General features: G+C 41.1%; 1 protein-coding gene across 1 annotated transcript; it reads right to left on the bottom strand.

The window, feature by feature from the left end:
• Window positions 1-4,573: 4,573 nt before the first annotated feature.
• Window positions 4,574-7,348, bottom strand: LOC123065117 (uncharacterized). Its single transcript, XM_044488476.1, has 4 exons — window positions 7,059-7,348; window positions 6,823-6,915; window positions 6,240-6,728; window positions 4,574-5,329 (listed from the first exon to the last, which is right to left on the bottom strand). Exons 1-4 carry the CDS (start codon window positions 7,101-7,103, stop codon window positions 4,823-4,825), a joined length of 1,134 nt encoding a protein of 377 aa, XP_044344411.1. The 5' UTR covers window positions 7,104-7,348; the 3' UTR covers window positions 4,574-4,822.
• Between the last annotated feature and the right edge of the window lie 6,453 nt (window positions 7,349-13,801).

The following is a 13,801-nucleotide window of genomic DNA, read 5'->3' as shown; positions in this document are numbered from 1 at the left end:
TTTTAAACAATTCTTGAATGCATTTTAAACAAAACATTTTAAAATTCATGAATAATTTTTCATATTCGCTAATTTTATTAATATAAAAATGTGAATTTTTTTCTAAAAACAGAGTTAAAATTATGTTAGGATTTTTTTGAAGCATTAAATCAGGTCCATAAAATCGCTTGAAGGAATCACCTGCAGCCGGGAACTAGCAGGCTGGCCCACCACTGAAACGTGCTGCGAGATCGTTTTTCTGCTGTTTTTTTCTTTCGTGATTCTCCACTATTCGTAGCCCAGTTTTTTTTCAGGTTGATAATGGGTTTTCGATATTTTTTCGATTTTAGGTTTCCAGTTTTCTTTCTATTTTCATTCTTATGTTTTTCTGTATTTTATTCGGTTTTCTTCCTTTTTTCTGTTTTCTTTTTTCCTTGATTTTCTTTCTTATTTCTTTTTTTGTTTCTTTCATTGGTTTTCACTGTTTTTCTTTGTTTTTTGATTTTATTTCGATTTTCTCTAGCACATGTCTACATTTTTCATAGCATTGTACATTTTTCCGGATATATGAGGAACATTTATTACACATGTTTAGCATTTTTTCAAGTACATGATTAACATTTTATAGAAAGTGTCTTAGATGTATACATAAATGTACAATATGTATGAAAAAATTAGGCATCAAAACATATATTATAAATATTTCACATTATTCTAACACATATATATTTTTTCGAAAAACATGTTATGAACGCTTTTTTGCATACATGTTAAACATTTTTTAAATACACGTTGGAACATTGTTTTTTTTAACTATGGAAACTTTTATTTATATTATATAAACCATTTGGTGAAAACGTTAAGAGCATGTTTTTGAAACTTCTGAACATTTTTTAAATGCAACATACATTTTCTAATGTACATATCTTTTTATAGAATTAACAATTTTGGGGCACATGATTAGCATTTTCTACTTTTTTTATTCACATCATAACTTTTTTGTATACATCAGAAACATTTTCTATACATGTAAACCTTTTTTAAATGCAAATGTTTGTTAAATTTTTATGTAAATTTTTTTTTAATAATTATATTTCTTTATACGATTTTGAAATACATATTTTTAAAAAATAAAGCAAAAAACATGAATTCAAATTGAAGAAAAAACGAAAACCAAAAAGTAACATGATGGAGGGACGCGATTGCTAGGCCGAGCCAATACCAGCTCCCTACAGGTGAGCCATGGTAGGGCTAGCAACGGGCGGCACATAACCGCTACCAGAGCTTTTTCTCGCTTATAGTGAGATGGTAGCTTCGCTCGACTGAATGGTTTTCTCTCTTACGTCGGTATTAGCCAGCCCATTTCTTCTCAGCGACCGCTCATTCGGAGTCGATTGATCTCTCGCTCCTCGCTCGCTGCTCTTGTTATATGTTTTCTAAAACTTGTTTAACATTTTTTAAATACAAGTTTATCATTTATTTATTACATGGTTAACATTTTCTTTACACATTTAATATATTTTTTAAAAGTTTGATTAAAAATTTTCAAATGAAAAATTAATATATTTTTAATACGTGGTCAATATTTTTAATACACATTTAACATTTTTCAAATGTGTGATTAACATTTTAAAAAATAATATCAATGTTTTCTAATACTTTTTTAATTTTTTCTACATATATTTAATATTTTTGAATTATTGACATTTCTACTCTTACAAAAGACCTAGTTGGTGATGATGGTGTGCCTGCTATCTTGCAATATAGACCGTCCAATCTATATCTGACGGATAGAAAGCAAACTATGGTAATTTGTAAAAAAGATACCCGCACCTTTTTTCACATTTGCAGATAAGACCTTCCCTCATTCATTCTTATCTCCCACAACCTCATTGTTGAGCAATTATTAAAGGAAGCCTCTGGAATAATCTGGTGTGGTAGCCGCTGTCGGCGTTGTCCATCCCCATGCCTCCGCTCAGTCCGACCACCAATCACCACCACGCCCCACTCCTCCTCACCTTATCTCTCCTCTTTCTTGAGATATCGTTAATTTTTACACAAGGGATTACTCCCGTTAGGTCAAACACAACAGGTGTTTTTGTAAAAAAATGCACCTTGATGTTCCGTGCAATGCACGAGCATCTTGCTACTTTTCTAATATTTTTAATGTTTTGAATACATTATCAACATTTTTTCTATACACACTAGCATTTATTAGATGCTTGATTAAAATTTTCAAATACCATTTTAACATTTTTTTTCAAATGTTTGATCAAAAGTTTTGAAGTACATGATCAATTTTTTTCACACATTATATTTCTTTTGTATACATTGCGGTTATAAATGAGAAACATTTTCTCTATACACATTTAACATTTTTCAAATGATTGGTTAACATTTTTATAATGTTTTATGTAAAATGATTTTGGTAATATGTTTTTTAATTATTAAAAAAGGATAATAAATAAATAAAACAAGGTTTGGCCTCCCGCACACTTGGGCCGGCCCCATCTCGTGCTTGCCTTCATGCGAGAGTTACATCTCGCGTTAGGCGAGACATGAGGGTGTCCCATAGCCGCGCCCAAGGTCTCGCCTAGTAGTAGCTTCAGCCCTCAGGGGTAGGGATGGCACCTGTAGGATTTGGTTAATGGTGGAGCCATCCCGTTCTCTTACTCATCTTCATTGAGCTTACCCATCACCCGTACCCATACCCGTCAACGGGAATAAAATGTGTCCATACCCGTCACTCGACAAGGTAAAATGGCTACCCGCGGGTAAAAATATCCATGTCTTTTTTGCGGAGTAAATGCCCATGCATGTTTGCAAGACATCAACTTGATAAACACATAGTAATAAGCAAAAAGATGTAATGATAATTTATAAACAACATACACATACATAAAAATATTAACATATGATAAACACCAACACATTCCCATAAACAATAGCACTTACTCGTAAACATCAACGTATAATCATAAACAAAAACACGTAGTCATACATTTGAAGTTCACAAACTCAGAACAAAGTATAGATGTTGGTCGGTTGATCGCCTTGCCCGTCGTGGGCTGCCGCACGAGCTGGCATGCATGCTTTGCTCCCAGCAAGCCGAGACACTGCACCATATCCTCGTTGGGTGCATCTTCCCTCGCGTTACCTGGAATGAAATCCTCTCCTGGTGTTGCCTTACGATCGCCGCACAGGATGGTTCCTTGGGATTCTTTGAATGGCTACACAAGTACTTCACTTGACGACTCCAGAGAAGCGACATGGTCTCTCCACCATCGTTGTGCTTACTGCCTGGTCCCACTGGCGCCACCGTAATGCCATCATCTTTGAAAAGATTGCGCCTTCCTCCGCCTCTCTCGTGACTCCGATCAAGGAGGACACCAGCTCCTGGCCCTGCGCTGGAGCGAAAGGACTTGGCGATATTATCCGTGTAACCTGATACTACCAAGTTGGGGCTGAGCAACCCCTAGTCCCCTGCTCACTATGCATCATGGTCGCGCCATTTTTGTGTACGTGACCGTGATGCTACCCTGTACCTTCTTACCTTCTACCAATGAAAAGATACGCTCTCAAACGTATTCCTGAAAAAAAGGAGATAAAGTATAGAGGTTAATAATAGTGTTATGAATGAGTTAAATACTACGGGAGGCTCACTTTTCATATTTTATATGGGTAGATGGCTATGCTGGTATGGGTTATATGATCCCATGCCCTATCTACCCGATGGGTTTGAAATTTTTCTATTTATATATCCATAGGTAAACTTTTGTCCAATACCCTTACCTTAATAGAATTTTAACCCGCTGCGTACATGGGTAATGGGTACACATTGCCATCCCTACCCAGGGGTGTTCGTCGGTTCTTTCCTCTCTACCTTTTCTTTTCTTTCCTTTTAACTTTTTTTTATTTTGAAATATTATAAATTTGTATATTCAAAAAACCAATTTTTTTAATTCACCACACATATGAAAAAATACTGACACGGTGTAGAAGTTTTGTTCATGGAATTTTCAAAAAAAATCTGTACATTAAAAAATTCATGACATTTAAAGTATTTCATGCGTTCCAATTTTTTATACAATGTAAAGAAAATGTTTTCATGATTTATAAAAAATAATTCATACCATTTAAAAAAAAGTTTGTGACAACAAAAAAAGGTCCAAGGATTTCAAATATATGTTCATGAATTTCGCAAAAATGCTTATAAAATGTAAAAAATAATTTTCACATAATTTTAGAAAGTGTTCCATACCATTGAAAAAATGTTTATATATTTTCAGAAAAATGTTCAAACATGTATGTGGAAAAATGTTCATTTGTAACTGAAAAATGTGAAATGTGTATCAAAAGGAATTTCGCAAGTATTTGGAAAAATCTACATTACGCCGCAAAACAAATTTTTTCATCATGTATTTTAAAAAAATGTTCAATGTGTATGAAAACCTATTTCACATCTATTCGAAAAAAGTTCACGTTTATTTAAAGTTTTAACATGCATTAAAATATATTCAAACATGTATTTGAAAAAAAAATGTTCAGAGTGGCGGCGGTGGTTAGGGTTGGGAGTATTGTTTCCGCTTGCGTGTAAGAAAAGGGGGTACTGTTTTCGCTTAGATATAAAACGATGAACATAACCAATTTAGATGTACATGTGTTCCGTCTTCCGAGAACCCCGAAACTATTCGTGCTCAAACATACACACACACCTTACTCATAGACAAGCAGATCCGTGCAGCTTTATTTTGCGGGACATGCATGCAAGCACATCGCGCACGATGAGACGGTGACAGCAGTAGTTTGTGTTAGCGAGGGCGAGACCGAATCACCACTCCATTCACTGTTTCTGCTGCGGCTGCGGCAGGGCGGAGGCGTCGAAGGACCTCCTCCTGACGAGCAGGCATGTCACCTTGGCGGACGGCTGCTGCGAGTGCGTGTCGTCGAGCGTGCACATAACGAGGTCCGGCCGGTGCAGCGACAGCGGCAGCCGGTCCTCGCCGACGACCAGCGCGGTGGCGTCCAGGAGCACGTGCCACCCGTTGCGGTGCGCCTCAGAGACCCAGTGCATGGAGTAGCGCGGCGGTGGCGGGGCGATTCCGTCGTCGGCGGCAGGGGCTGCGGCGGAGACGGCTGGGTAGGCGAAGAGGCCCTTATGCGTGAGTTTTGACTTGCGGCGGAAGTACTGGCTGAGCTGCGAGCCCTTGATGCGGAGGTCCAGCCAGGACTCCGGCGCCGCGATCACCTTGGCCTCCTTGTACGCCGCAAATGCGTGGATGCAGTCGCGGTCGTCGGCTAGGATTGACATGTAGTAGTTGCTCCTGAAGAAAGGGTAGCTCTCGCCGATCTGCGTACAACATTTAAGGTGGATCCAGTTACATACTCCGTTCAATTTAATGAATAAATCACGCATGCCGCAAAAAAAGAAAAGAATAAATCACGCATATATTTTGATTTTAAGTTTGACCATCAATTAGGCCAACAATATACTCCCTCCGTTCCATAATGTAAGATGTTTTTGACACTAGTGTAGTGCCAAAAAAACGTCTTACATTATGGGACGGAGGGAGTATAAGTTACGTGACTAAAATTACACAATTGAGAATTTTTTTGAATACAATTTCTACCATTCAATGATACTCAAAGTGAAGACAGACGAAAAGTACTTGGACAATTAGGCCCTTTTTGGCTTGCAAGAATTTTATACTCCCTCGGTAACTTTTTATAAAATGTTTTTATAGTTTATAACAGTGTCAAAAAATATCTTATACTAAGTTATGGAGGGAATAGGATTTTGTAGATCCTCACATTAAAACATATTATGCTGCCCCTCAAAAAATTTCTAGGGATGCTGAGTTATATATAGCCCTACATTGATTGGCATCTCTTGAGGAGATGCTCCTCTCGGCCGTATGTGGATCTGGTGTGTCTTTTGGATTTGTGTCACCATCTACTATTATGTAATTATGTAATCGTTTGAATAAATCACATGATAACTTTAAAAATATGATGCACAGGCCGGGGTTCTCAACAACAAAAAAACTCGGTTTAGAAACGTAACTGTGGTACGTAATGCAATGAAAGTTTATAGAGTAGTAGTTCAAGGACCTCTGTAGAAAAAAAAGTTGTTACTAGCTCAGCTACTTTGGCTCTGCTTAGCGCTGGGACAGTTTGTTTTCTTGCCACTGTTTCTGTTAAATTGGGCGGAGGGAAACCCCTTTTCTCTTAAAGAAAAAGAAAGCTGCTACTGAACCTACCAGCATCATGGCGTCCTTGGGCGTGGCAGCGAAGAGCACGAGGTACTCATCGTCAGTGAGCCCGCAGTGCCGGAGCACCCTGTTCCTGGCCTGGATCTCCGGTATGGAGATGAAGCTCCCCGTGAAGGAAGACTTCTTGGTGAGGATGTCCAGCAGACGCGACGGCTCCAGCCTGACCATGTCGATGTCGGGCCTCGCTGACGATGGCGACCCCGTCGGCGACGGCCTCCGCCGCTCGCCGGATCCGCCCTCCGGCGAGGCAGACATGCAGCCGGTGCTATAGTAGGTGGAGTAGAGGTCGTCCTTGTCACAGCTTTCCTCCTCGATGAGGCCGTGGGAGTACTGCGGGTACTTGGCCATCACGTACTGCTCCACGTAGAGCCGCTCGCTGGGCGTGATCGGCCCCGACCACCGCAGGTCGAGGCCGTGCAGCGTCGAGATCGCCTCCGCCACGATGTGTGGCGGGATGTACTCTCGCGGGCACACTTTCTGCAAATTGGAGGTCAAAATATTTATATGAACTATTCATTCATGTGTTCAAAAAATAACTTTGTTGGTTGTAAGACGAGTTTAGTCTAGTTACCTTGACAACCATGCTGTTTGGCCTAGAAGTGGCAGACGTTGGAGGTTTGGACATTGAGGCACGAACTCCTCCAAATTCTCCACCGGGTAGATCCTAAATTAGCGAAGATAAATCGACTTATCAACGTTATTATTGGTTTGAGAGAACTATATATCAATACTTCGAAAATTAGCATTTTAATTTTGACAAAGCAAAGATATATCGATTGCTACCGGCCAGCTTGAAGAAAAGCATACCTTGTGCTCCATGTGGAGGTGAACCTCATCCATCTTTCCACACATGCTGTGTGTTCTTGATCTGATGGGCCTAGAAAGACAACGAAGTGGCAAATAGCTATATGATGACTGTGGAGGTGCAGGGTGAAGTCAAGTAAGTACAAGTTCGTGATGCAGAGGAATATGTAGCAAGAAAGGTCGCCTCGGTTTAGATGTTGGATCTCTGGCTTGGTTGCTTCTGAGTTTGGTTTCGGAGGAAGAAGGAAGAAATGGCTATTTTTTGTTGGGCAAGCTGTCACCCCGGTTATGCACTAGTTGTTGAACATATAACAAATACGGATGTCCCTCTCATGGGGGCATAAACTAGTTTTGCTGACAAGAAACCCCATGTTGTTTTATCTGACGCGCAACGACAGCTAATTTGTTAATTGGTTGATTAACTAATTGATTAATATGGGTCCATGGAACCCAGCTAAAGGTATATGCCGTGCTCATGCCTCCATTATTGGCCGCTTGGTCTTTCTTAGTCTGTAAAAGTATCTCAACAGCGAGTTCGGCTACGATGATTCTTGTCTGACGTGTGCCCGATGCAACACCTGCACCGTCGAACTTAGCTGGCCAGCACTGCGTGTCCGTTCGATCAGAGAGTATGGTGTGAATGTTGTACAAAAAATGTCGACACAGAGCCATTCCGTTCAGCGACATACTTAACTGTCAAAACTGAATATAAAAATGATACGATAGCGTGCTGTACCATGCAAAGTATATTGACTTGGTCTAGCTGGATAGTGGTCTACTATACGGAGGCCAGCTAGGACTAGCCCTTAACGACATATTTTTATAGAAGAAAATCTCTAAGCACTCCTTCGGCTGAGTCGGGACTCGAACTAGGGTGGGCAGCCTGCGCTCCCACAGGGCTAACCAACTGACCGACGATCAAGTATTACAAGGCTAATGCCAATGCATCCTATCATGGTGGTTTTTACATGACATGTGTTGACGCTCAAAAAGGGCATGATCGCAAAGAGCGACTTGAGGCTGTAGCAGGATGAGGTCAAGTCTATGAGTTCATGTCACCATTTGATGGCGCTCTTCAAGATGATCGAAATAAATATAAAGATGGATCAAAACGGAGCTCAAGTGCAAAAGATAGGACAATTTCGGAGATACTCGTGTTGACATCAGATTAAAAATGGCATGAAACCTAATTAAGATGGCCTCGGATGGAAAAGGTTCCTACATGAAAGTTCTTCGTCTCGTCGAGACGGACGATTTTGATATAAAGATCGTCTTAATCCAAGATTGTATGCAAAAGTTACAGACAAAACTACGCACTACAGCACTCCATGACCGGATCATCCAGGCCGGGGGCGAAAAATTGACCCAAACAACAGAAGCTAAAAGTTGAAGCTGGATGATCTGGGCCAAGTCCCGGATGATCTGGGTAAAGGCCGGACAATCCGGTCAATCGTCCGGACGTCCGGACAAGTTTTTCTGCTGCAGACTTTAGAAAATGGCTCGAAACACCCTCAATATGGCCTTATATCAAAAAGTGTTAAATATGAAAGTTGTGCATCTCGTCGAGACGGTTGATTTTGATATAAAAGATCGTCCAAATCCAACGTCGTATGTGGATTCTAGAGCCAAAACAGTGAGGTGCTGTAAGAAAACTGGGCTAGGCCGGATCATCCGGATCTAGAGCCGGACATCCGGGCCGGAGGTCATGAGAAGTCTAAATTTGGCTAGATTTTAATGATTTGGACGACAAGGAAAGTCTTTTTCTTGTACGTGAAGTCCATCCGCCTATTATATAGATAGAAGATGATGGTCGATTGAACAACAACAGACGATCGCCAAACCAGTCTACTTTTTATCCTAGTTTTACATCCCTCTTTTGTTCTTTCTCTCTCGTTCTTCGTTCGTTCTTCGTGTTGAAGGGAAGCGATTCTTGAGGCTCTAGGGGCGGGCGAACCGACCTAGGGCAGCCCATTGTCACCGCGCTTCCAGACAGGGTCCCTCCCAGGCGCGTGGGGTTTTCGGTGCTCAAAAGTGCCCGCTGGATTGCATGCGTACCGCGCTTTCGGACAGTTCTCCTTCGGCATGAACTGCGGTGCACCACCCTCAGCATTGGAGGTACACGGTGACGTGTTCGTATGCGAACACACTTTTTAGCGACTCCGCTGGGGGCGAAAGATCAAGAATCATCATCAACCATGTCTAATCTCCCCAAGCCCTAAGAAGTTAGCGCCGATAACATCATTAAGTCCAGTCTTGATGAACTATCAGATGAACATCGCCAAGCCTACGAAGCGCTCAAGAAACAACGTGAGGAGGATTTTGAGGCGCTCAATAAGAAGCGCGAGGAGCAGGATTTGAAGGCGTTTCTTGCAAATTTCAAGAAGGACCGTGAAGGCAACATCACTCCAGTTGGAAACGTCAATTTTCATCCCCTCATTGATGAACAAGATGTAATTAGTTTGAGTAAAGTTTTTTCTCCAGAGCAAGTGGCTGTGATTAAAAGTCTTGTTAGTAAGGGTAATGTGATGACGTACAATTCTTTTGTGGCAAATACTAATGCTAAGAAAAATATGCCTCCGTCATCTAGTGGTACTGTTGGTGTATCTGAAAACCCTAGTCCAACTTTACCTATTCCATCGACACCTCCTATACAACAACAATATAGTATGTTGTTGCATTTTTACCCTAGTCAAACCAACCAGCTTGTGGCCGCACCTGCATATCCTAATCTATTATGAGTGCGCCCAATTAGGCGTCAACGCCGAATCACTTTGTCACAGCACCCATAGGCGCAAGAATGTTTAGTCTTCCACCGAATTATGGTTCGGCGTCAATCCCACAAGTTGCACCAATAGCTAGTACTCAGGTTGCTCCTATGTCATTGACACAAACATCTTCATCTACCTCATATCCAATTTTAGCTAAATTAAGGGAAGATTTGCATAAGATGTTTCTAGAAACTCTCAGAAACGAGCCGAAAGTAAAGAGTCATGTGTATCAAAAGCCATATCCTGAACACTTTGATGCAGTTTTGTACCCTAAACGTTATAAGGTTCTTTATTTTGTCAAATTTAGTGGAGAGGGCACGAAAACAACATGGGAGCATGTTAGTCAGTATCTAGCGCAGTTGGGTGAAGCAGGTTCCATAGAAGAATTGAAAGTGCATTTATTTCCATTATCTTTAACTGGTACCGCATTTTCATGTTTTGCTGCTTTACCACATGGTTCAATTTTCTTATGGTCGCAATTAGAGCAAAAGTTTAATGATCACTTTTATAGCGGCGATAATGAGCTTAAGTTGTCACATCTTACATCGGTTAGGCAAAAACATGATGAATCGGTCACCGATTATGTCAAGAGATTTAGAGATATAAAAAACCAATGTTATAGCTTGGTGATAACTGAAAGAGACTTGGCAGATCTTGTTCTTAATGGTTTAAAAACTCACATTAAAGAGAGGCTAGGAAGTTATGCGTTTTTGAATATTAACCAAGTCTTACAAAAAGATTTGGCTTAAGAGAGTCAAAGTAAAGAGGTTCATAGGTCTACAACCGATCGTCCTAGAATGCATATGGTTGAATACAATGATGATAATTCAGACGATGAGGTTGATGCCTATACTACTGAGTTTGTTTGGTCCTCAAAGGCCAAACCCTATACATGCAATGCTCTTAAGCCGATTCGCAAGAATCGTGATGAGGAGATGAGGTTTATTTTTGATATATCTAAGTGTGATAAAATATTTGATGCTCTCTTGGAGGATAAGATGATTAGAATATCACACACCATACTGCCGTTTGACGAGCTGAAACGGCGTGCTTATTGCAAATACCATAATTCATTTTCTCATGCTACTAACGATTGCAATGTTTTTCGACGACAGATACAATCGTCCATTAATGACGGACGGTTGGATTTTGCTGAGATGCAAGTTGATAAACAACCCTTTCCGATAAACACCATGGACTTGGAGGGAAATAAAATGTTAATTCGGCCTAGCATAGTCGAATATGCTAATAAAGATAATATTATTATTGGTGAACCCAGGAAAGGCAAGGTGGGCGACAAAGTCTTGGGAAGAGAGGTTGTGATTGATAAGCAACCCGATGGCAAGGAAGTATTGAAGATCACCATAAAAAATCCTGCACTCGGGGGCAACCACAAGTACAAGAAGATACTCATGTTAAATTTATCAAGCCCAAGAATTTAGAAGTTGGCAAGTGGGGAAAGAGTGAAGCTAAGCACAAGCAAATCGAGGCAACTTTCGATATGATGCTATCCAAATATGCAAGTCAAGAGGCCGGTTCTAGCTCTAAACGGCCATCACATTTGAAGCGTTCAAGATCACTTCCAGAGCAAGAGATTCGATGCTATGCAAGGCCATATGGGTCATGGGCACCGAAACCATGGATGTCACAACTCTCCTATGCGCCATATTACATGAGAGACTTCAATGGAAGATGGGGGTAGCCCTCAATGGCTCCTTATGCTTTTCATATGGGTGGACAACACCTAGAAGGCCTGCTCGCGAGAGGCTTTATTATCCCACACAAGGCCGTTTGAGCTATGGTGCTAATCGGCCAACAAAAAATTCTCCAAGTAAGGCCAATAAAAAAGTGTGGCGTGTTAAGTCACCTAATGCGGAAATTTCAGAATGCGACAAGCAAAAGGAGATCAAAATCCGGTTGTTGGTAATCTGGCTACTTCTAATGGTGATATTGTTACTGTTCAGCAGGGTTCCATGGTTAATGATCATGAGGCGAGCACAAGCAAGGCCAAACCAAGGGATCCCAAATATACTCAACCTAAGGTGGTGTCCTCCTAGTTTAACTAAGACCATGAAAAGGAAATTACAACGCATGAGGAACCACGAGAAGGTAGAGCACAAATAGGAGAGGCAAAGGGACAAATTTCAGTGAAATTCAGCCCATGGCACTCACAAAGCAAGTGTCGAGGCCTAAACAAAACAAAACACAGATGCTTCTACATTAGCTGCAGCAACACCTTCACCACCAAGAGGATGATGCGACCCCTATTACATCGTCCACACCACCTGAAACATCCCCTTCAATTAAGGAATCTTTAAGCCCAATATACACATTAGGAGATGAAGATGAGATGGTGGATTATGAATCTACACCGGTTCGGGAAGGTATGGATATTAATATGGCATATTACTTACCTGCTGAGTTTCGTGCTATAGGTGAAGAAGGGGAGGTAGCCCAGCTGAATTTTGGTCCTAAGAATGCTATCTTCGAGAAGCCAAAAGAACCGGTGAAACACTTGAAGCCATTGTATCTGAAAGGTCATATTAACGGATCGCCGGTTGCTAGGATGCTCGTTGATGGTGGTGCTGTGGTAAATCTTATGCCCTACTCGGTCTTCAAGAAATTGGGGTTAGATGATGATGCATTGATGAAGACCAATATGGTACTTAATGGATTGAGGGTAAAGAAAAGACAAAGGTCAAAGGTGTGATGTGCATGGAACTCATCGTGGTAAGTAAACTTTGGCCACCACATTCTTCATCGCCGAGGTGCAAGTTAACTATAATTTTATATTAGGCCACGATTGGCTTCATGCTAACCAATGTGTGCCATCTACCATGCATCAATTTTTAATACAATGGGTCGATGATTAGGTAGAAGTCATTCACGCGGATAATTCGGCTTTATTTGCTTTGGCCGACGCATCGGTGGATTGATATCATTTTGATGTTACTTTCTTAACAGGGCGTGACCTCTCGGAGTTTGATTTCCTTAGTGCTACAAGGAACGGGTTCATTCTCATCGTTTTAAAGCCGATTGGTGGCAATCGGTTACAAGGTATGATGTGAACAAGAAGTTACAATCAATGGCCGATAAAAAACTATCGCCCTAAGGGCATATAAATGGCCGATGGAGTGCTGACATCATCCTTAGAACCAACACGGTACAAGTTATTTTTCGGCACACTAGCTTTGCCGAAAACAGGGGGGGCATGTGTTGACACTAAAAAATGGCATGATTGCAAAGAGTGACTTGAGGCTATAGCAAGATGAGGTCAAGTTTATGAGTGTCACCATTTGATGGCTCTCTTCAAGATGATCAAAATAAATATGAAGATAGGATCAAAACAGAGCTCAGGTGCAAAAGATATGACAATTTCGGAGATACTCGTGTTGACATCAGAATATAAAATGGCATGAAACCTAATTAAGATGGCCTCAGATGTAAAAAGTTACTACATGAAAGTTCTTAGTCACTTCGAGACGGACGACTTTGATATAAAGATCGTCTTAATCCAAAATTGTATGCAAAAGTTACAGTCAAAACTGTGCGCTGTAGCACTCCATGGCCGGATCATCCGGGCCGGGGTCCTGATCATCCGCCCGGGGGCCGAAAAATTGACCCAAAAAACAGAAGCTAAAAGTTGAAGCCGGGTGATCTGGGCCAAGACCCGGATGATCTGGGTAAAGGCGGGATAATCCGGGCAATCGTCCAGACATTCGGACAAGTTTTTCTGCTGCAGACTTTAGAAAATGACCCGAAATACCATCAATATGGCCTCAGATCAAAGAGTGTTCAATATGAAAGTTGTGCATCTTGTCGAGGCGGTTGATTTTGATATTAAAAATCATCCAAATCCGAGGTTTTATGTGGATTCTAGAGCCAAAACAGTGAGCTGCTGTAAGAAAACTCGGCTAGACCGGATCATCCGGATCTAGAGCCAGATATCCGGGTCGTAGGTCGTGAGAAGTCCGAATT

Source organism: Triticum aestivum, chromosome 3B, assembly GCF_018294505.1.
Source record: "Triticum aestivum cultivar Chinese Spring chromosome 3B, IWGSC CS RefSeq v2.1, whole genome shotgun sequence".
Lineage (NCBI taxonomy): Eukaryota > Viridiplantae > Streptophyta > Magnoliopsida > Poales > Poaceae > Triticum > Triticum aestivum.
This window is presented reverse-complemented; position numbering and strand designations above follow the sequence as displayed.